Here is a 21,866-nt window from a genome sequence, read left to right as displayed (position 1 = left end):
TGGCGGTGGGCTCAGGGCAGGGGTCGGGGGGGGGCCCAGAGCAGCGGGTGTCCCGCGTACCCCCACCCGCGGCTCTCGGCGTTGTTTTGAGCCGGGTTTTTCTCTCTCGCTGGGACAATCCAGCAGCAGCCCAGCGGAAGAGCCCGGGACGCCGCAGAAATCCCCCGGGAGCCGTGCGGAGCCGGGGATCGCGGCGCTGGGGCCGGCCGTGCCCACAGCCCCGCTCAGGCTCTGTCCCGCTGCCCCTGCCCGGTCCCCACCGCCCCGGGATCAGGTGCTGCCCCAAATCCCCCCGCACGGCGCGGGTGTGTGGAGCCTTTGTGTCCCGATAATACGGAAGAATCCCAGCGATTCCGGGCACGCGGAGGCCCCCGGCCCCTCGGCCTGGGGAAGCCGCGTCGGGGGGAGAGGGTACCCCCGACCCTGGGGCCCGGGTCCGGCTTGGACACCCGGGGGTGCTGGGGGTCCCCGTCCCAACCGCACCGGGAGCGCCCAGACCCCGTCCCGGAGCAGGAGTTGGGGGTCCCGGAGATGGAGGCTGTGGGGACCCCTCCCCTGCCGAGCTCTGGCTGCCCAGCTCAGGAGCAGCCCCCCAGGAGCCCCCAGCGCCCGCCCCCCGGGCACCCCACCAGCACCAGTTTGGGGGAGCTGCTGCCCGGCAGGAGCGGGACGGGTCTGATCCCTGCGGATTTACATTCCTTAATTGTTTCACGAGGCCCCATGTGATGCTTACAAACATGGAACCAGCCCTGCGAGAAGCGGGGGGGGGGGGGTGCCCCGAGGGGGCCGGGGGCGCAGATGGGGCGGCCCAAACTGGGGGCACTGGGCTGTACTGGGTGGGCAGCTCTGTCCCCCCCAGGCTCCCCGCCAGGGCAGAGGGGATGTCGGGGTGCCCGGGGGGGCCCCCCTGCGCGGCGGTGCCAGGCGGGAGGCACACGGGCCGGGCTTGGCAGGGCACAGCGCGACGTGGCACGGGCACCACGGGCCCGGCGCCGCCGCCACCGGGGGCTGCGGGGGCCGCCCAGACCCCCCAACAGCCCCAGCCCGGCCCCCTTCCAGTGCCCCCCGAAAGGGTCCCCGAGCCCAGCCCAGCCCCAGGGCCGCTCCCCCAGCCCCAGCCCCGCGCCGGGAAGGGCCCGGGGTCAGCGGGGTCGGAGCGGGGCCGGAGCGGGGCCGGAGCGGGGCCGGAGCGGGGCCGAGGGGACCGGGGGACGTGCGGTACCGGGAGGAGCTTTGGGGCCAGCGTGGAGCCGGGGCTGTGCGGGACCGGTGCGGTGCCAGGGAAGGTGCGGGGCCGGGGCCGCTCCGGAACCGGGACCGGCGCGGGACCGGGGGGTGCGGAACTGAGGAGGGGCCGGGGAAAGTGCGAAGCCGTGCGGGGCCGAGGGGGCCGGGGCCAGCGAGGGGTCTGGGAGGGGCAGCGCGGGGCCGGGGCGCTGCGGGACTTGGGGGTTGCGGGACCGGTGCGGTGCCGGGGAAGGTGCGGGGCCGGTGCGCGGCCGGGGGCCGGGGCCGGTGCGGAACCGAGGGCGGTGCGGGGCTGCTCCCGCCCGTGGCTCCTCCCGTCCCGTTGGGCTCCTCCCGCCCGCCGGCCCCGGCGATATTTAACCTTGGCCGGGGCGGAGAGCGGCAGCACCGAGCGGGGACAGATCCGACCCCGACCCCACCGCGCCCCGATCCCGGCCAGGTACCGCCGGGACCCCGCGCCGCCCCCGCGCTGCGGCACAAGGGAGGGAGCGGAGCGGGGGCAGGACGAGAAGGGGGCTGGGATCTGGAGCCGGACCCCAGCGCGACCCCCCCGCCGAGCCCCCCCGAGCCACCCGCCCGCTCTCTCCCGCAGCCGCCGCCGATCGTCCCGTCCGGTCCCGTCCCGTCCCGTCCCGTCCGGCCATGCGAGCCCCGGCCCCGCTGGCGCTGGGTTGCGTCAGCTTCGCGCTGTGCCTGCTGGAGCTGCCCCACGGCCGGGCCCTGCCGCCCCGCAGGTGAGGGACCCTGCCCGCACCCCTGCCCTGATTCCTGCCTGGATCCCTGCCCGGACCCCCGCCCTGATCCTTGCCCGGACCCCTGCTCGACCCCCTGCCCGCATCCCCTGCCCGGGACACCCCCCTCGCCCGCACCCCCTTTGCCCGCACCCCGTTTGCCCGCACCCCCGCCCGGCGCGGCTCTGCACCCCCTGCCCGGGACCCGGCCCCGCGGCCTCCCCGTGCCCCCCCACGCCTCCTCAGCTGCCCGGAATGGGGACCTGGGGGTCCCCGGGCACCGTCTCCTACCGGGTCCTCCCCCCGCCCTCGCTGCGTGTCCCCGCGGGGACCCGGGGGACGCGGTGGCGAGCGGGGGGTGCGGGGCCCCGGCCCCCCGCGATAGGGGCTGGGGACACCGGGGTCACGGGGCGCCCGGGGGTGCGAGGGGTGCGGGAAGGGCCGAGGGTTGGGCCACGCCGGGATGAGGATTCTGTGAGTGCAAGAGCTCGGGGGTGCCCGGGGCCGGTGCGGGTGCCCGGGGGGCGTCATGGGGTGCTGAAGGGACAGACCCCCCCGGCTGTGCGAGTGTGCACACACCGCACGTGCGTGTGCGTGTCCCTGCTCGGGGAGCGCGTCTGGGCCGGCCCCGGCACCCGGGGATCCCCGTCTGGCTGCCGGGGGATCTGGGGGGGCGGGAGGGGCGGCCCTGGCACGGCCATGGATGGGGGGGCTGGGGCACCCCGACACCCACAGGGGCCGGGCAGCTCCTGCCACGGCTGAGGGGTGGGCTGGGCTGGGCTGGGGTTCTCTGGGGCACAGGACGAGGGTTAAAATGGGGAGGAAATATTTAAAAAAAAAAAAAGGAAAAAGAGAAGGACGGGATTAAGAATTGGAGCAAAAGCTCAAGTTCCTTGGAACTCAGCAGGGGTCCCCTGAGGAAAGGGTGTCCCCAGGGCAGGGGGCACTGAGGCACAGGGGACTGGGGCGGGAGAGCTCTGTGGCACTGTGGGGGTGCCCTGAGGCCGGACCCCCCCGCGGGTGCCCGGGGCAGGGGCGTGGGTGCCACAGCCGGGACGCGTGGGTGCCGGGGCAGAGGCCGTGGGAACGGGGCGGGCGGAGCGGAGGGAGCCGGGGGTGGGCGCGGGGCGGGACCAGGGGCAGTTTTGGGGCTCGGCGGGTGCGGGACACGCGTGTCCGTGTGCTCGGGGTACGTGCGGGGCTGCAGGAAGCCTGCCCTGGCTGCTTCCTCCTCCTCCTCCTCCTCCTCCTCCTCCTCCCGCTCCTGCGGAAGCCCCGGGCACGGCGCTGGCTCGGGGCTCATGCGGTGCCCCCGTGGCCCCCCCGTTGCTGTGGCAGTGCCACCCCCCTGCCCGGGTGCCGCAGCTGTGCCCCCCTGACCCCGTCCCTTCTGTCCTGCAGGAGCCCCCCGGAGCGGATCCCTTCCCTCCCCGGAGACCCCCCGGCCCCGCGGCCCATCGGGACCCTGCGACACCGAGTCCTGGTGCCCCGGCACGGCCCCTGGGTCGCCCCCCGGCGCCGCCTGCTCGCCCCCCGGCCTCCCCCGTGGCACGTCCGGCACCTCGTCCTGCGGCACGACCGACGGCGGGACCCCCGCCCCGCCCGGGGCCGCCGCCACGCCGGGGGACACCTGGTGCGGGTGGGCTGCGTGCTGGGCACCTGCCAGGTGCTGAACCTGAGCCACCGCCTGTGGCAGCTGCGGGGACAGTCGGGGCGCCGCGACTCGTCCCCCATGAACCCCAACAGCCCCCACAGCTACGGCTGAGGGGGGGGCGCGCCCCCGCCCCGCCCCGCGGGACCCCGCTGAAGCATTTCCACGGCCACTCGCGGCCGGGCTCCTCCGCACTGCCCGGCCCCGGCCGTGGCCACGCCGCGGGCTGGGGGTGTCCCCGGGGGGCTCCTGCCACCAGAACCTCCTGATGGAGCGCAGAGGACCCGGGGCTGGGAGACGGTGGCCAGCGGCGGCCCGGGCTGGCCAGGAGCTGACAGGGGCACCGTGGGCACTGGTGGTGGCCCATGATGACCCAAAGTGATCCCTGGTGGGCAGCGGTGGCCCGTAGTGACTGGCAGCAGTGGCCCAGAGTGACTCACGGTGACCGGTGGCGGCCCATAGTGACTCTTGGTGGCTCAGAGTGGCCCCTGGTGGCTGGTGGTGGCCCGTGGTGACCCGGGGGGACCCGTGGTGTCTGGCAGCGGCCAGTCTGTCCGGGGCGGGTCCAAGGGCCACCGGGAATCCCGCTGACCGCAGCAGCACCGGCACCTTGTGCAAGACCCCCCGGCCACGCTCCTGCTGACTCAGCATTCCAGTGCCTGCTGTGGCACCCCCGGAGCCCCCCAGGGCACCCCCCGCACCCCTTGTCCTCGCCAGGGTGACACTGGGGCTGGGGGGGTGCCAGGGTGCAAGGACAGGGCACGGGGTCCCCGCTCCGGGGTGGGGGATGGGGCGGCCCCCAGCACCTTCCCCACTTGGGGGTCCCAGTTGGGGTCGGCACCTTCCCGGCTGCTGTGGGGGGTCCTGCCCTCCTCAGCGTGGACGTTGTCCCCTCCCCGGGCACCTTGTCCCGTGTCCCCAGCCTGTGTCACCCACAGCCCTGCGGGAGCCGGCGACAGTGAGATGTCCCCAAATGTGGGGGGCAGTGGAAAGTTGGGGTCCTGTGCCCCACTCCTGCCCTATCCCAGACCTGCCCAGCCCTGTCGCCTGCTGCACCCTCGGGGACACCCCCGGCCCCGCTGGGGACACGCCGTGTCCCCACAGGCTCAGTGGGCGCCCACACGGGGCGGCGGCCCGGGGACACGAGGGGACCCCGAGTATCCCTGTCACGCCCTGGCCCGGTGGGACGGGGATGTGTGACCCGGTCACTGTCCCACCCCCCTCCTGGGAGCAGCTTGAGCAGCCCCCCAAGAGCAGCATCCTTCCGTTCCCTGCTGATCACCCCTGTCCTCCCAGGAGCATCCCCCATTCCCAGACCATTCCCATTCCCAGAGCACTCCATTCCCACAGAAACCCCCATTCCCAGGAACATCGCCATCATCAGGAACGCTCCCATTCCCGGGAACGCCTCATCCTCAGGAGCACCCCATCCCCTGGAGCACCCCGATCCCCCCAGGAGCACCCCAGCCCCCATTCCCCAGAGCACCTGGGGGTCTCGGGAGGTTCCGGGACGGGATGTCCCAGGAATGTCTCACGGTGTCCCCTGGGTGTCCCGGGAGGTTCCGGGATAGGATCCCACGGGTGCCACCCGGAGCTGCGTCCATCCCGCGGGTGTCCCAGGACTTCCCAGCCCCCCGTGGAGCTGCCGAGGGGCGCGGGGGGTCCCCAGGCCTTTGTCCCCTCCTCTGGGTGCCCCCGCTGAGCCTGGTGGGTGCCCGACCCGTCCTGCCCCACGTCGCGGAGCGTCGCTGCTTCCCGCCGGGAATCCTGGTTTGTGTGGAATAAACAAAGTGTGAAGAGGAGCCGGGATGGAGCGTGGTGATCCCGTGGGGATGGGAAACCGGGATGGGAAAAATGGGATGGGGCACGGATGGGGCAGGGATGGGGCAAGGATGAGGCACGGTGACCCCGTGGGGATGGGGCGGGGATGGGGCGGGGATGGGGCAGGGATGGGGCAAGGATGAGGCACGGTGACCCCGTGGGGATGGGGCGGGGATGGGGCGCGCTGGTCCCGTGGGGATGGGGCAGGGGGATGGGGCGAGGGGCGGCCGTGTCCGGGGACGGGCACCGGCTCCCCCGGGGCCGGGAGGTGACGGGCGGGGGCTGTGCCCGCAGGGATGCGGGGACAGACGTGGGGACAGTGGGGACACACGCACGCGTGTGTGTCACCCCTGCCCACATTCCCGGAGAGGACGTGCCCGTGCCCAGCTGTGTCCGTGCCCTGTCCTGCCCGTGCCCAGCCGTGCCTGTGCCCACACGTGCCCATGTCCAGCCGTGTCCGTGCCCCGGCCCGGCCATACTCACACGTGTCCGTGCCCTGTCACACCCGTGCCCGTCCCGATGTCCCCGCCGGGTTCCGCTCTCGACGCTCCGGCCAAGCCGATGTCCATCCCCCCACCCCCGCCTGGGGACCCCGGGGCAGTGCCAGGCCATCCCGGTGCCCCCCCCGTGCCCCTTGTCCCCAGGGCCAGCTCCGCTCCCCGTGGCCCCGCGGGGGGACACCGGGGACAGCGCGGCCGGGGGTGCCCAGGCCGGGGGTCCCCAGCTCGGGGCCGGGCCAGGGGTTCCCCAGCCCCCTCCGGGAGCCGCAGCCCCCCAGGCGGGCGCGGGGTCAACCATTAACCGGGGCGGGTTAAATGGTCACCGATTGTCCCCGCGGGGCCGGGCGGGGCCCCCCGCGCCGCCCCCCGCCATAAAAGCGGGGGTGCCGCGGCCACCCCACAGCCCCCAGACCCACCATGAGCAGCCTCCAGGCGGTGAGTGTGGGCAGGGGGGCTCGGGGCACTCACTGGGGGGGCGGACACACCCGGGCCACCCCAAACCTGGGGGGCAGAGGAGACCCCCGGCGATGTCCTCCCTGCATGGGTGTCACCCCATGGGGGACCCCACCTCGAAGGGTGCCAGCCCCGGGAGGCCCCCGCGGCAGAAGGGAGGTCCCGAGGCCATGGGGAGCTGCTCCCTACCCTGGGCAGGGTTGGGGGGGTTAGGACCAGCCCGGGGGGCTGCAGGGCCTGAGCAGGGACCCCACACGGTCCCCAAAAGGGACCCCCGGAGCTGCTGCCCCCACCCAGGGACAACCTGGGCTGGACCCCGCCAGGAATCGGGGGCAGCACCCCCAGATCCCTCTGTGCCCCGGGGGGGACGGGGTGTGGTGATCTGTGACACCGTGTGACGATCTGTGACACCGTGTGACACCGGGTGATAGATAACGTGTGGCACCGTGTGACAAAGTGTGACAAAGTGTGACACCGTGTGACAAAGTGTGACAAAGTGTGACAAAGTGTGACAAAGTGTGACACCGTGAGCCCCTGCGGTGGGGGGACCCCACGCGGCCAGGTCTCCCCTTGCTGCCAGTGTCCCTCTGTCCCCAAGCCCCTGTCCCGCGGTGCCCGGGCTGGGGGCGGGATGGGACCCCTGAGCCATCCCCGTCCCGCGGTGCCCACCCGGGGTCTCCCTGAGCCCACATCCCCCCGCAGGGCCCCGACTCCTCCGAGGAGCCCAAACCCGGCAAGGCCAAGACCGAGTTCCGCAACTACACCGTGAGTGGGGGGGGCGGGTCCCGGGGACCCCGGGGTGGGCGGGGTGGGGTTCGGGGGGTTCGGCTGCACGGTGCTGGGGGTCCCTGGGGTCCGGCTGCCCCTCCCGGGGGTCCCGCCCCGCTGCCGGGAGCAGCCAGAGGAGCCCCGAGGGGGCTCTGCCACCCCAGGCTGGGCGAGGGTCACTGGGGATCCCCCCGGACCCCCCCAGCCCCCGGTGCTGCCCTGCAGGAGGGGATGCTGATCGACCGCGTGTACAAGACCTACCTGCTCATGCACACCCACCAGACCGTGGAGTTCGTCCGCAGGAAGGTGGGAACTCCCCCGTGTCCCCCCGGTGTCCCCCCGTGTCCCCACACCGGGGGGGTGTCCCAGCCCTCCCACCCCGCACCCCAAACCCAGCCCCGCCGCCCCATCCCAGCCGGGTTTGGGGGGCACCGAAGGGCGCCATCGGCCGCCCCCAGCCCCAGGGAGGGTCGCGGGTGGCGGTCGCGGTGTCCCCACGCGTCGCGGTGTCCCCAGAGCGCGCAGTACGGCTCGTGCTCGCTGCGGAGGATGAGCGCCATGGAGGCGCTGGAGCTGCTGGATCAGCTCGTGGACGAGTCGGACCCCGACGTGGATTTCCCCAACTCCTTCCACGCCTTCCAGACGGCCGAGGGGATCCGCCGGGCGCACCCCGACAAAGGTACGGCCGGACCCCGCGTCTGCCCGCCCTGTCCCCGCCGGGGTCCCCAGCCCCGCGGGTGACACGGCCCCGCTCGCCCCCAGACTGGTTCCACCTCGTGGGGCTCCTGCACGATCTGGGCAAGGTGCTGGTGCTGTTCGGGGAGCCCCAGGTGAGCGGCATGGTGGGGAGGGGGTCCGGGGCCCCCCCCCCGAGGCCGGGGGACCCTCGGGGGCTGCTGTGACCCCCCTGTGCCTGCAGTGGGCCGTGGTCGGGGACACCTTCCCGGTGGGCTGCAAGGTGCAGAAGTCGGTGGTCTATGGGGACTCCACCTTCCACGACAACCCCGACACCAAAGACCCCCGGTACAGGTGAGCCGGACCCCCGGGGGGGGTTGGGGCGGGGGCTGCGGGGGGGGTCCAGCCCCTCAGCCCTCATCCCACCCCCAGCACCGAGTACGGGATGTACCAGCCCGGCTGCGGCCTGGAGAACGTCCTCATGTCCTGGGGCCACGATGGTGAGTTTGGGGGGCTGGGGGGGGGGTCCCCAGTGCCCCCTTTGCTGGGGGACTGCAGCCCTTGGCATGGGGCAGGGGCTGCTCTTCTGGGGGGGCCGCAGCTCCCGGGGGGGCCCTGTGACTTTTGGGGGAGCTGTAGCTCTCCGGGGAGGGGTCTGCACCTCTCGGGGTCCCCCCCGGTGGGGTCCAGCCCCGCCCCACGCCCCCCCTCTTTTCAGAGTACATGTACCAAGTGATGAAGTTCAACAACTTCGCCCTGCCCAAGGAGGTGAGCTCGGACTGGGGGGGCTCAGGGACCCCCGGGAGGTTTGGGGCTGCGGGGGGGGGCACCCTAAACCTGTTTCTGCCCCCCACCCCAGGCTTTCTACATGGTTCGCTTCCACTCCTTCTACCCGTGGCACGCCCACGGCGACTACGGCCACCTGTGCTCCGAGGAGGACCGGCGCATGCTGCCCTGGGTCCGGGAGCTCAAGTGCGTGTCCGGGGGGGGCCGGGGGCTCGGCCGGGCCCCCCGCGGGTTTGGGGGGGCATCAGCCCCCGGCCCTGACCCCCCGTTTGCCCCCGCAGCAAGTTCGACCTGTACACCAAGCAGGAGGAGCTGCCCGACGTGCAGCAGCTCCGCGCTTACTACCAGGGCCTCATCGACAAATACTGCCCGGGGCAGCTCTGCTGGTGACCCCCCCCCGCCCCGCGGGACCCCCCGAAACCCGCCCGGGACTCCCCCGAAACCCTGCCGGGCCCCCACCCCCGCCAGCACCCCCGGGGCTCCGCAATAAATCTGCTTCTGCCGCACCCCCGCTCGGTGCCAGCGCCCCCCCCACGGGGGTCACCCCACCCCGCGCTGCCCCCCCGGGCAGGACAGAGCCCAGGATCCCCCCCCCGAATCCCAGGAGAGCTGCAGGGCTGGAATGTCAAAGGCTTTAATTAGAAAATTATAGGAAACCTCTGGGCTCGGGGCGGGGGGGGGGAGGAAGCGCAGGACGGGCGGAGCCCGCGGGGGGGAGGGGAAGGGGGCGCGGCGGGAGCACCCCAAAGTGCCGGGGGGGGACACCCCGAAGTGACCTGAGGGGCTGGGCAGGGTAACCGGAGGGCTGGCACTGCCCAAACTGCTCCAGCCCGCGGGCACAGAGCCCCCAGCCGCTCTGAGCCCCTGACCTGTGCTGAGCCCCCCCAAACGCTGGGGGGGCCCTGAGGGGTCCCTGGGCACTGGGGAGGGGTCCCCGAGCCCCGGGCCGTGTCCCCCCGCTCCCGCATGGCCACGCCGTGCCGAAGGCACTGGCACACGGGGCGCCCTCCCCGGGGCGGGGTCCACCGAGCGCTGCCCCCCCACGCCCCCCGTTTTTGGGGGGGCCGTGGGGGCTACTTCTTCCTCTTGTTGCCGTGCCGGCCCTCGGGCCGTGCCCCGTCCGAGCCCCGCGCCCCGTCCGAGCCCCGCGTCCCCTCCGAGCCCCGCGTCCCCTCCGAGCCCCGCACCCCGTTGCGCTCGCCCCGTGTCCCCTCCGAGCCCCGCACCCCGTTGCGCTCGCCCCGCTCGCGGGGCCCTTTGTGGCGGGCGGGGGGCGGCCCCCCCCGGGAGCCCCGGGCCAGCGCCCGCAGCAGCCCCGCGGTGGCGGCCACCAGGTAGAGGGACCAGAGCACGGCCGGGCCCGAGAAGGGCTGGCACAGGCGGCGCAGCGAGCCCAGCAGGCGCGGCAGGACGGCGTCGCCTCGGCGCCGCAGCGGGGGCTTGTCCTGGGGGGACAGCGGGGTCAGCGAGGGGTGTAAAGGGGACTGGGGGCAAAGGAAAAGGGTCGGGGGCTGGAAAAGGGGATCAGGGTGTGGGAAGAAGGGGGTCGGGGACCAGGGAAAGAGAGGGAAGAGGGTCAGGGATGAGGGAAGGGGGGATCAGGGGGCTGAAAAGGGATCATGGGGAGGGAGGAGGGTCAGGGGGCCAAGAAAGAGGGTCAGGGAGGGGGAGTTGGGGCCAGGGAGAGGGGGGTCAGGGGGTCAAGGGCAAGGGAAGGGGGTCGGGGTCCAGGATGAGGGAGGGAAGGGGGGTCAGGAGCAGGTGAAGGGGGGGACAGGGGCCAAAAAATGGGGTCAGGGTGAGGGAAAGGGGTCAATGGTGAAGGAAAGGGGAGTTTGGGGCCAGGAAAGGGGGTCAGGGAGGGAGAGGGAGGGTGCTTGGGGGAGAGGGAAGGGGGCTCAGGGGGGTGGGGGTGAGCGAAGGGGATCAAGGTGAAGAAGAGAGGGTCAAGAGCAATGGAAGGGGGTCAGGGAGGGAGCTGGGGTGAGGGAAGGGGGCTCAGGGGTGTCAGAGGAAGGGGCTCAGGGCCCAGGGAGGGGTCTCAGTGCCCAGGGAGGGGTCTCAGGGCCCGGGGAGGGGTCTCAGGGCCCACCTTGAGGCCGTGCTGGCTGAGCAGGGACTCCAGCGTGGGGTCTCCCAGGGACACGCGGGGGAAGAACTCCTGCACGCGCTGCCGCCGCCACCACGGCGCCGGGCCCGGGCTGCTGCGGGGACAGGGGGTCAGGCGGCCCCAAACCCCCCCAGAGAGGGGCTGTGGGGGGCAGGGGGACCCCTCCCCGCTCACCTGCCCTCGCTGGGGGCTGTGAACCAGTACTTGTAGAGCTGGGCCCGCAGGAAGGTCGGGGGGCGGCCGTGGAACGGGTACCGCGACTCGTCCGTCTGCACCAGCCGGATCACTGTGGGACACGGCGTGAGAGGCCAGCAGGGACAGCCCAGAGGCCAGCAGGGACAGCCCGACACACCCAGGGACACCCCAACCACACCCAGGGACAGCCCAGAGGCCAGCAGGGACAGCCCAGAGGCCAGCAGGGACAGCCCGACACACCCAGGGACAGCCCAAACACACCCAGGTACACCCCGACACACCCAGGGACACCCCGACACACCCAGGGACACCCCAAACACACCCAGGGACACCCCAAACACACCCAGGGACACCCCAACCACACCCAGGGACAGCCCAGAGGCCAGCAGGGACAGCCCAGAGGCCAGCAGGGACAGCCCAACACACCCAGGGACAGCCCAACACACCCAGGGACATCCCAAACCCCAACAGGGACATGCCCACGGCTGCAGGAACACCCCAACGCAAACACGGACACCCCAGAATGTTGTGGGGGACACCCTGGACCCAAACAGGGACACCCCAAACCTGCGAAGGCTGGGGAGACCTTGCCACACCCTGGGTCCCCAGAGCCCCCCGTGTCCCCAGGATGGCCCTCAGAGCCCCTCGAGCCCCCGGGCCGTGCCCTGTGCCCATGGCTGACCGTCGGGCTGGCCCTGCAGCAGGCGCAGCACCAGGGCGCTGAACCAGGGGCTGCTCTGGTGGGACCCCAGGGCGGCGAACCAGAGCTGCCAGTCCAGGCGGGGCTGGTGCGGGGCCACCATGGCCGGGGCCGCGCTCACGTTGCCGGGCTTGTACATGAACTCGATCTCCTGTGGGATCGGGAACGGCCGGGATTGGGGATGGAGACCCCGACACGCCCCGGTGCTGTCCATGGGATTGGGGATGGAGACCCCGACACGCCCCGGTGCTGTCCATGGGATTGGGATGGAGACCCCGACACGCCCCGGTGCTGTCCATGGGACTGGGATGGAGACCCCGACACGCCCCGGTGCTGTCCATGGGATGGGGATGGAGACCCCGACACGCCCCGGTGCTGTCCATGGGACTGGGATGGAGACCCCGACACGCCCCGGTGCTGTCCATGGGACTGGGGATGGAGACCCCGACACGCCCCGGTGCTGTCCCTGGGATTGGGATGGAGACCCCGACACGCCCCGGTGCTGTCCCCGGGATTGGGATGGAGACCCCGACACACCCCGGTGCTGTCCAGGGGATTGGGGATGGAGACCCCGACACACCCCGGTGCTGTCCCTGGGATTGGGATGGAGACCCCGACACGCCCCGGTGCTGTCCATGGGACTGGGATGGAGACCCCGACACGCCCCGGTGCTGTCCATGGGATTGGGATGGAGACCCCGACACGCCCCGGTGCTGTCCATGGGATTGGGATGGAGACCCCGACACGCCCCGGTGCTGTCCCCGGGATTGGGATGGAGACCCCGACACGCCCCGGTGCTGTCCATGGGATTGGGATGGAGACCCCGACACGCCCCGGTGCTGTCCCCGGGATTGGGATGGAGACCCCGACACGCCCCGGTGCTGTCCATGGGACTGGGATGGAGACCCCGACATGCCCCGGTGCTGTCCATGGGATTGGGATGGAGACCCTGACACGCCCCGGTGCTGTCCATGGGATTGGGATGGAGACCCCGACACGCCCCGGTGCTGTCCCCGGGATTGGGATGGAGACCCCGACACGCCCCGGTGCTGTCCATGGGACTGGGATGGAGACCCCGACACGCCCCGGTGCTGTCCATGGGACTGGGATGGAGACCCCGACACGCCCCGGTGCTGTCCATGGGACTGGGATGGAGACCCCGACACGCCCCGGTGCTGTCCATGGGACTGGGATGGAGACCCCGACACGCCCCGGTGCTGTCCATGGGACTGGGATGGAGACCCCGACACGCCCCGGTGCTGTCCATGGGACTGGGCTGGAGACCCCGACACGCCCCGGTGCTGTCCATGGGATTGGGATGGAGACCCCGACACGCCCCGGTGCTGTCCATGGAACTGGGATGGAGACCCCGACACGCCCCGGTGCTGTCCCCGGGATTGGGATGGAGACCCCGACACGCCCCAGTGCTGTCCATGGGACTGGGATGGAGACCCCGACACGCCCCGGTGCTGTCCATGGGACTGGGATGGAGACCCCGACACGCCCCGGTGCTGTCCATGGGATTGGGATGGAGACCCCGACACGCCCCGGTGCTGTCCATGGGATTGGGGATGGAGACCCCGACACGCCCCGGTGCTGTCCATGGGACTGGGATGGAGACCCCGACACGCCCCGGTGCTGTCCATGGGACTGGGATGGAGACCCCGACACGCCCCGGTGCTGTCCCCGGGGGCTGTACGGGGGGGACAAATCCTGGGAAACTCCAGGTGTGACATGGCACGGGGTGGGACTGGTCTGGGAGGTCTGCCCCGTCCTTTAGTGTCCAGCTGTGCCCACCCCTGACTCACCGTCCAGCTGTGCCCATCCCTCACTGTCCAGCTGTGCCCATCCCTCACTGTCCAGCTGTGCCCACCCCTGACTCACCGTCCAGCTGTGCCCACCCCTGACTCAGTGCCCAGCTGTGCCCACCCCTGACTCAGTGCCCAGCTGTGCCCACCCCTGACTCACCGTCCAGCTGTGCCCATCGTAGCTGCCCTCCAGGATGACCTCCGGCCGCCCGCCGACCCCGGTCATCCTGCGGAAGAGCCCGTAGGAATTGACCACCTGGAAGCGCTCCACGGCCCCGAACATCTGGTGGATCCCGGGCCACAGCTTCCCGTTGGACTCGTGGTCGATGTAGGTGAAGGGCACCTGGGGTGGCAGGGGGGGCTCTGTCACGGCCTGGGGGGGTTTTGGGGTCCCCAGGAGCCCCCCGTGGCCCCCGGCCCTCACCAGGCTGACGGCGAACAGGCTGACGGTGGCCGTGGCCATGATGGCCCACTGCAGGGTGGCCCAGAGCTTCCAGAAGCATCCACGGACGCAGGCACAGCTGGGGGCGGGCACAAACGGGGTGGTACGGGGGCCGAGAGGCTCAGTCCCCCCCCCCCCCAATTTGGGGGGCTCCAGCTGTGGGTGAGGGGTTAAACCCCCCCACCCCTGACCGCTCCCAAATCCCGGAGCAGGGCCGCCCCTTTCCCAGCGTGTCACCCCAGTGTCCCCACGGCCCAGGACACCCCAGGGGCCCCCACGCACCGGTACATGGCCACGAGGATCTCCCAGGACAGGGACAGGAAGGCCACCCCCACCAGCGGCAGCGTCACCGTGCGCAGCCACGTCGTGAACTCGTGGTAGGTGAAGGCTGCGGGACAGCCCCGGGGTCAGGGCCGGCCCCTCCGGCCCCGCAGGGAGGGGGCACGCGGGGTCCTCGCACCCCCCCGGACGTACCCACTTTGGAGTCCAGCAGTTTCTTGTCCCAGTTGACCTCCAGGCCGAAGTAGTGGACGGTCCAGTAGAGCAGGAGGCCGTAGGTGCTGAGCTCCAGGAGCGTGGCCAGCACTGAGCCCAGGCTGGGGGGCCACGCTGGGGCAGGGAGGGGGCTCAGAGCCCGCCCAGGACCCCCCCTCGCAGCCCTGGGGTCACCCACGGGCACAGCAGCCTGCCCCAGGGTGGGTGAGGGGCCACGTGGCAGCAGCTCCGACTGTGTCCCCTTGTCCCCTGCCCAGCCTGGAAAGGACCCCTCCCCTCCCCCCCAAACCAGGGGTCCCAGTGCTCCCAGCATTGCAGGGAAAAGGAACGAGGAGGGAAAGGCCCAGGAGCAGCAGAGCCACTCTGGGATGCAGAATTCCAAGGGGCGGGAGCCCCTTGTGGGGTGACAGCATCCCCCCAGGAGGTGACAGCCCCAGCCCAGGAGGGACGGCCTCACACAGGTCATTTATTGTTCCTTAATTCCCTCATTTGGGAAGGAAGAGAAATCCTCCTCCTCCTCCTCACCCCACACCCGGCTCGGACCCACTGGAGCTCCAGCCCCAACACCAGGGAGGATTCAGGGAATCCTGGAATGGTTTGGGTGGGAAGGGACCTCAGAGCCCCTCCAGTGCCAGCCCTGCCATGGCAGGGACACCTCCCACTGTGCCAGGCTGCTCCAGCCCCAATGTCCAGCCTGGCCTTGGCCACTGCCAGGGATCCAGGGGCAGCCCCAGCTGCTCTGGGCACCCTGGGCCAGGGCCTGCCCACCCTCCCAGCCAGCAATTCCCAATTCCCAATCTCCCACCCAGCCCTGCCCTCTGGCACTGGGAAGCCATTCCCTGGCTCCTGGCCCTCCATGCCTTGGCCCCAGTCCCTCTGCAGCTCCAGGCCAGGCTGGACATTGGGGCTTGGAGCACCCTGGGACAGTGGGAGCTGTCCCTGCTCGCAGGGACTGGAATGGGATTTCAGCTCCCATCCCACCCCAACCATTCCCTGATCCCACAGCTGTGCCCCACAGCCCTGGGGTCCCCATGGGCACAGCCCCTGCCCCGGGGTGGGTGAGGGACCACGCCAGCAGCAGCTCCCAGAGCGTGGCCACGACGTCCTGTGTGCCCTGCCCGCTCTGGGAAGGTGTCCCCCACCCCAAACGGGGCTCCCGGGCTCTCACCACTGCCGTGCCTCTTGCGGGGCTGGCCCAGCCAGCGCCCCACGTGCTCCTCGTCCAGCAGGGAGAAGGCCAGCACGATGGTCAGCGCGTTGAAGAAGTTGTAGTTGCCCGTGAGGATGATGAGGACCTGCAGCAGGACCTGGGCGGGGACAGGGTGGGGTTGGGGGGTCACAGAGGACACTGGGCACACCCCAACCAGCACCACCAGCAGTGTGGTCACCTCATCTCGCAGTGCCCACAGCGAGAGCCAACCCCAGTGCTGGGAGACCCCCACGGGATCCCCCTGGCACGGTGGGGGTCTCACAGGGCTGGGAGGGGGTCACTGGACAGCGGGGCAGGGGACACTGGGCACACCACCAGCAGCACTGCGACCACCCCAGCTCCCAGTGCCCGCAGCCCCCAAGAAGCCCCCTGGGCTCCCCCGGCCGTGCCAGGGGCCACCACGGGGGTCACAGGACTGGGAGGGTCACTGGACGGGGGGGCAGAGGACACTGGGCACGCCACCAGCAGTGCCCACGGAGCGAGGAGCCCAGCCCAGCCCTGTGAAACCCCCCTGGCACAACCGGGGCCACAAAGGGGGCTTCACAGGGCTGGGGGGCAGAGCACACCGGACACGGGGCACCCTTGATGCCATGAAGATTTTTTGCCTTTTCTTTTATACCCGTTACACCTTTTTACAACTTCTGTATTCCCAGTGCTTTTTGCCTCCATTCTTGGACTCGTTTGTCAAGCTGAGAGACTGAACATTTTAGAAGCTTTGTAGCCAGGGATCAGTGTGCCCCAAGGTCCTCTCCAGAACATATTCTGTAAACCAAGATAGAACCATCCAGGAGAAGGCTCCTTGGGGAGGGGGGGCTCACTCGAGCCTCTCATTGGGGAATCTTTGATAGATCTGCTAATTAGTAACACCTATAATGATATACCCAATGTTGGGGGAGGGACAGACACAGAGATAGACTTGGCGGGGTACATCTTGATGCATATGACCTAAACATGTGCACCTAAGGATCCTTAAAATAAATCCCAAGCTAAAATCCCTTTTCCCCTTCTAACCGTGTATGCCTCTTGATTTTAAGACCAGGAAAAGGCATCAGTTGCTTGGTTCCCTGACCGGGAAAAAATCTTCATGGCATCACCCCAACACCTCCAGCACTGTGCCCACCCCACCTGCAGCACCCACGGAGCGAGCAGCCCACCCCTGGCCCCTGTGCAGCCCCCCTGCGTGCCCACCCCGGCCCGAGGAGCCCCCTCCCCACCTGGCAGTAGAAGGCGAAGAGGCGCAGGCGGCGCAGGGGCGCGAAGAAGAGCGGGGGCACGGCCACCTCGATGACGTAGGTGGCCACCACGCTGAGCTTCTGCAACCACACGGGCAGCTGGTGGGCGAGCCACGCGCCCGGCGTGGGGATGCACTGGCTCTCGTAGTGGTAGGTCAGCGCTGCGGGCACGGCGAGGGCGGGGAGGGGTTGTCAGGATTCCCGAAAATTCATGGGAATTCCAGGTTTATTTGGATTTCCCCCCCCCGGCCCCAGGGAATAAAAGCAATACTAAACAGGGAAAAGCTGCTGTTTCGAAATTAGATGGTATCTTGGGGCTGGGGGACACAGGGGCTTTCCCTAATTTATTTCCCGAAAATTCACCGGAATTCCAGGCTTATTTGGATTTTCCCACCCCCCACCATGGAATAGAACCAACACTAAACAGGGAAAAGCTGCTGTTTCTAAATTAAATGGTATCTCGGGGCTGGGGGACACAAGGGGCTTCAGGGGGGCCCTGAGGGGCTCCAGGTGGTATTTTCCATAATCTACTTCCCGAAAATTCACTGGAATTCCAGGCTTATTTGGATTTCCCCCACCATGGAATAGAACCAGCACTAAACAGGGAAAAGCTTCCCTTTCCAAATTAGATGGTAACTCGGGGCCACAGGACACAGGGGGCTTTCCCTAATCTATTTCCCGAAAATTCACTGGAATTCCAGGCTTATTTGGATTTTCTCCCCCCCCACTATGGAATAGAACCAACACTAAACAGGGAAAAGCTTCCCCTTCCAAATTAGATGGTAACTCGGGGCCACAGGACACAGGGGGCTTCAGGGGGGGCTTTCCCTAATCTGTTTCCCAAAAATTCACCCTAATTCTGGGTTAACACCAGTTTTTCCCACCGTGGAGTACAGCCCACACAGAACAGGGAAACCTTCCTGGCAAAACAGGAGGGATTTCCCAATTAAGTGGTGCCTCAGAATTGGGGGGGGAGAACACGGGGGTCTTCACGGGGGTGTGAAGACCAATCTACTTCCCAATAAATCACTGCAATTCCAGGTGAACACCTGAGCCCCCCAAGACCTGAGTGCCCCCAAATTGCACCCCCACCATGTGGGGCAGCGGCTCGTGGGCATCATAGCCCCTCAAACTGGGGGAACTCCCCAAGACCTGAGCCCCCTGAAGCCCCCCTCACCTGTGAGCCCCCACCAGGTGGGGCAGCGGCTCGTGAGCTTCACCACGCCCGAGGCGAACATGAGGCGGAAGAGGAGCCAGCGCACGCCCCAGAAGGTGACAGCGTCGTGGGGTCTCCAGGCCGGGGACCCCCACCTCAGCAGGCGCAGGGGGGCCACCAGCACGGCCAGGAACCCGGCCTCCAGCAGCAGGCTGTCCCTGGGGGAGGGTGTGGGGGGCACAGAGCTGAGACCCCCCCGCCTTGCACCCCACAGGGGGTTGGGGACACGGCCACGCCCCGCACGTGGGGCTGGGGACCCCGTCCTGCTGAGCCCCTGCTGTCCTGCCGTCCCCAGAGACCCCCACCCCCATGTGCCCCAGAGCCCCCTGTGCCTCCCACCCTTGTCCCCAGAGCCCCCCACAACCCCGGTCCCAGTCCCCAGAGCCCCCTGTGCCTCCCACCCTTGTCCCCAGAGCCCCCCACAACCCCGGTCCCAGTCCCCAGAGCCCCCTGTGCCTCCCACCCTTGTCCCCAGAGCCCCCCACAACCCCGGTCCCAGTCCCCAGAGCCCCCTGTGCCTCCCACCCTTGTCCCCAGAGACCCCCACAACCCCGGTCCCAGTCCCCAGAGCCCCCTGTGCCTCCCACCCTTGTCCCCAGAGACCCCCACAACCCCCGGTCCCAGTCCCCAGAGCCCCCTGTGCCTCCCACCCTTGTCCCCAGAGACCCCCACAACCCCGGTCCCAGTCCCCAGAGCCCCCTGTGCCTCCCACCCTGGTTCCAAGAGCCCCCCACAACCCCGGTCCCAGTCCCCAGAGGCCCCCTGTGCCCCCCAACCCCGATCCTGGGGAGCCCCTGTCCTGCTGTGCCCTTTGTCCCAGACCCCAGAGACCCCCAGATCCCCGTGTCTGGACCCCACAGCCCCCCATCCCGGTCCCCAGAGCCCCCTGTGTCCCCCACCCTGGTCCCCAGAGCCCCCCATCCCGCTGAACCCCCTGCCCTGGAAGGTTCCCCCAGCTCTGAGCCCCCATGGCGGGGGTTGGACTCACCACTGGAAGTAGAGGAAGACCTGTCCCACCTGCAGAGAGGGAACGGGGTGGGGGCTCAGCCGGGGGGATGGGGGGTGGTCTGACACCCCCAGACCCTTCCCCACAGGGAGAGAGGTGAGCACAGAGCCCTGGGTCGCCCCCTGGCACATGGCTCTGGCCAAACCCAAGGGGCAGTGGGAGATGACAGCTCCAGCCCCGGGAGGGGTGGCCCTGCACCGATCATTTATTCCTCTCCAATTCCCTCATTTCAGAAGGAAGAGAAATCCTCCTCCTCCTCCTCACCCCACACTCAGCTCGGACCCACTGAAGCTCCAGCCCCAGCACCAGGGAGGATTCAGGGAATCCTGGAATGGGCTGGGTGGGAAGGGAGCTCAGAGCCCCTCCAGTGCCAGCCCTGCCATGGCAGGGACACCTCCCACTGTGCCAGGCTGCTCCAGCCCCAATGTCCAGCCTGGCCTTGGCCACTGCCAGGGATCCAGGGGCAGCCACAGCTGCTCTGGGCACCCTGGGCCAGGGCCTGCCCACCCTCCCAGCCAGCAATTCCCAATTCCCAATCTCCCATCCAGCCCTGCCCTCTGGCACTGGGAAGCCATTCCCTGGCTCCTGGCCCTCCATGCCTTGGCCCCAGTCCCTCCGCAGCTCCAGGCCAGGCTGGACATTGGGGCTTGGAGCAGCCTGGGACAGCGGGAGGTGTCCCTGCCCACGGGGACTGGAATGGGATTTCAGCTCCCATCCCACCCCAACCATTCCTCGACCCCACAGCCGTGCCTCCCAGCACCGAAATCCAAGCACGAGGGAAACCCAGCGAGCTCGTGGCGCAACACCAACACCTCCCACCCTCACGCCAAGCCCCTTGCTGCCCCCACACCTGGTACAACGACAGGTACAACACCCTGAGCAGGGCAAAGACCAGGCAATCCCGCAGGGAATCGCAGAGCAGCGCTCCGAAGGCGGCCAGCACTCCCAGCACGCACAGCAGCTCCATGCCCTGCTCCGTGTCCAGCCCCAGGCGGGGACCGAGCCACAGCAAGGTGGGCAAATCTCGCAGCTGCTCCCACAGCCCCTTCCCGCTGAGCCGCAGCACCCTGCGGGCTGGCAGGATGCCCTCTCTCCCGTACAGGCCTGGAATGGGAATGGGAATGAAGGATTCCTGGGAAAACCGGGAGATTCTCGGGCGGCGCCTCGGGTTTGTCCCTGCAGCAGCCGCTGCCGCGGCTGCTGCAGGGACAAACCCGAGGCGATGCCCGAGGAGAGGAGATGATTCCGGTTTTGTCCCTCCCTTCATCCCAGTTTTCCCAGCTGGGACTGGGAAGCGGTGGGAAGAGCCAGAGCCACGGGGAAAGGGATGGGGAGCGGCTCAGGGGGAGCCGGGGGGACGTGGGGGCAGCGGGAGGTGATAACGGGGATACGGGCAGCGGGACGGGGATGGCGACTGTCCCTTTCCCGGCTCCGTCGGTCCTTTTCCCGACACCGATCCCAATCTCGATTCCACTAGCCACGTCCCCGGATCTGTCCCGGTTTCCCGGTCCCACTCCCGGCTCTATCCCGGTTCCCCTGGCTCTATCCCCATTCCCCAGCCCCACTCCCGCCTCTGTCCCGGTTCCCCAGTCCCACTCCTGGCTCCCTCCCATTTCCCCCGACCCCACTCCCGGCTCTATCCCGGCTCCCCCAGCTCTATCCCGGGTCCCCCAGCTCTCTCCCATTTACTCCAGCCCTAGCCCGGTTCCCCCAGCCCCACTCCCGGCTCTATCCCCGTTCCCTCGGCTCTATCCCATTTCCTCAGACCCTAGCCCAGTTCCCCAGCCCCACTCCCGGCTCTATCCCATTCTTCCAGCCCCACTCCCGCCTCTGTCCCGGTTCCCCAGTCCCACTCCCGGCTCTATCCTGGTTCCCTCGGCTCTCTCCTGTTCCCCCAGCCCCACTCCCGGCTCTATCCCGGTTTCCCTGGCCCCACTCCCGGCTCTATCCCGGTTCTATCCCGGTCCCACTCCCGGCTCTATCCCGGTTCCCCAGCCCCACTCCCGGCTCTATCCCGGTTCCCCAGCCCCACTCCCGGCTCTATCCCCGTTCCCCCAGCTCCACTCCCGGCTCTATCCCCGTTCCCCCAGCCCCACTCCCGGCTCTATCCCATTCTTCCAGCCCCACTCCCGGCTCTATCCCGGTTCCCCAGCCCCACTCCCGGCTCTATCCCCGTTCCCCAGCCCCACTCCCGCCTCTATCCCCGTTCCCCAGCCCCACTCCCGGCTCTATCCCCGTTCCCCCAGCCCCACTCCCGGCTCTATCCCCGTTCCCCAGCCCCACTCCCGGCTCTATCCCGGTTCCCCAGCCCCACTCCCGGCTCTATCCCCGTTCCCCAGCCCCACTCCCGGCTCTATCCCCGTTCCCCCAGCCCCACTCCCGGCTCTATCCCCGTTCCCCCAGCCCCACTCCCGGCTCTATCCCCGTTCCCCCAGTCCCACTCCCGGCTCTGTCCCGGTTCCCCAACCCCACTCCCGGCTCTGTCCCCGTTCCCCAGTCCCACTCCCGGCACTGTCCCCGTTCCCCAGTCCCACTCCCGGCTCTATCCCCGTTCCCCCAGTCCCACTCCCGCCTCTATCCCCGTTCCCCCAGTCCCACTCCCAGCTCTATCCCCGTTCCCCCGGCCCCACTGCCGGCCCTGTCCCGGATCCCCCGGCCCCTCCGCGGCTGCCCCCGGGGCGGTACCGGGGATCTGCACGTAGAGGGAGCCGAAGGCGGCGATGTAGACCGCGGCCAGCCCGGCGAGGAACAGCGTCCGCGGCCGCGCCGGCTCCCCCATGGCGGCCATGGCGGCCCCGGGCCTGGCGGCGCGCGGCGGT

General features: G+C 69.8%; 3 protein-coding genes across 4 annotated transcripts; 2 read left to right on the top strand and 1 right to left on the bottom strand.

The window, feature by feature from the left end:
* Positions 1-1,586: 1,586 nt before the first annotated feature.
* On the top strand, positions 1,587-5,432 carry ADM2 (adrenomedullin 2). Its single transcript, XM_032107541.1, is given in 3 exon segments — positions 1,587-1,687; positions 1,841-2,005; positions 3,374-5,432. Coding segments are annotated over 2 exon segments (486 nt in total). The 5' UTR covers positions 1,587-1,687; positions 1,841-1,890; the 3' UTR covers positions 3,745-5,432.
* A 1,508-nt stretch (positions 5,433-6,940) lies between these two features.
* Positions 6,941-9,054, top strand: MIOX (myo-inositol oxygenase). Its single transcript, XM_032107540.1, has 9 exons — positions 6,941-7,169; positions 7,398-7,478; positions 7,689-7,851; positions 7,935-8,002; positions 8,092-8,201; positions 8,280-8,347; positions 8,566-8,615; positions 8,707-8,819; positions 8,915-9,054. Exons 2-9 carry the CDS (start codon positions 7,404-7,406, stop codon positions 9,021-9,023), a joined length of 756 nt encoding a protein of 251 aa, XP_031963431.1. The 5' UTR covers positions 6,941-7,169; positions 7,398-7,403; the 3' UTR covers positions 9,024-9,054.
* A 564-nt stretch (positions 9,055-9,618) lies between these two features.
* Positions 9,619-21,865, bottom strand: LMF2 (lipase maturation factor 2). 2 transcript variants are annotated; one of them, XM_032106914.1, is made up of 14 exons: positions 21,733-21,865; positions 19,898-20,151; positions 19,030-19,058; positions 18,003-18,199; positions 16,808-16,986; positions 15,552-15,690; positions 14,363-14,497; positions 14,171-14,276; positions 13,871-13,967; positions 13,607-13,789; positions 11,621-11,789; positions 10,918-11,029; positions 10,726-10,837; positions 9,619-10,078 (listed from the first exon to the last, which is right to left on the bottom strand). In XM_032106914.1, the coding sequence occupies exons 1-14, from the start codon at positions 21,833-21,835 to the stop codon at positions 9,707-9,709; spliced, it is 2,187 nt and encodes a 728-aa protein (XP_031962805.1). In that variant the 5' UTR covers positions 21,836-21,865; the 3' UTR covers positions 9,619-9,706. The 2 variants fall into 2 exon arrangements, with proteins under 2 accessions (XP_031962805.1, XP_031962806.1); XM_032106915.1 differs by having other exon boundaries at positions 10,726-10,834.
* Position 21,866: the final 1 nt, after the last annotated feature.

Source organism: Corvus moneduloides, chromosome 4, assembly GCF_009650955.1.
Source record: "Corvus moneduloides isolate bCorMon1 chromosome 4, bCorMon1.pri, whole genome shotgun sequence".
Lineage (NCBI taxonomy): Eukaryota > Metazoa > Chordata > Aves > Passeriformes > Corvidae > Corvus > Corvus moneduloides.
The sequence above is the reverse complement of the archived record's forward strand: the minus strand, read 5'-3'. Positions and strand labels throughout refer to the sequence as shown.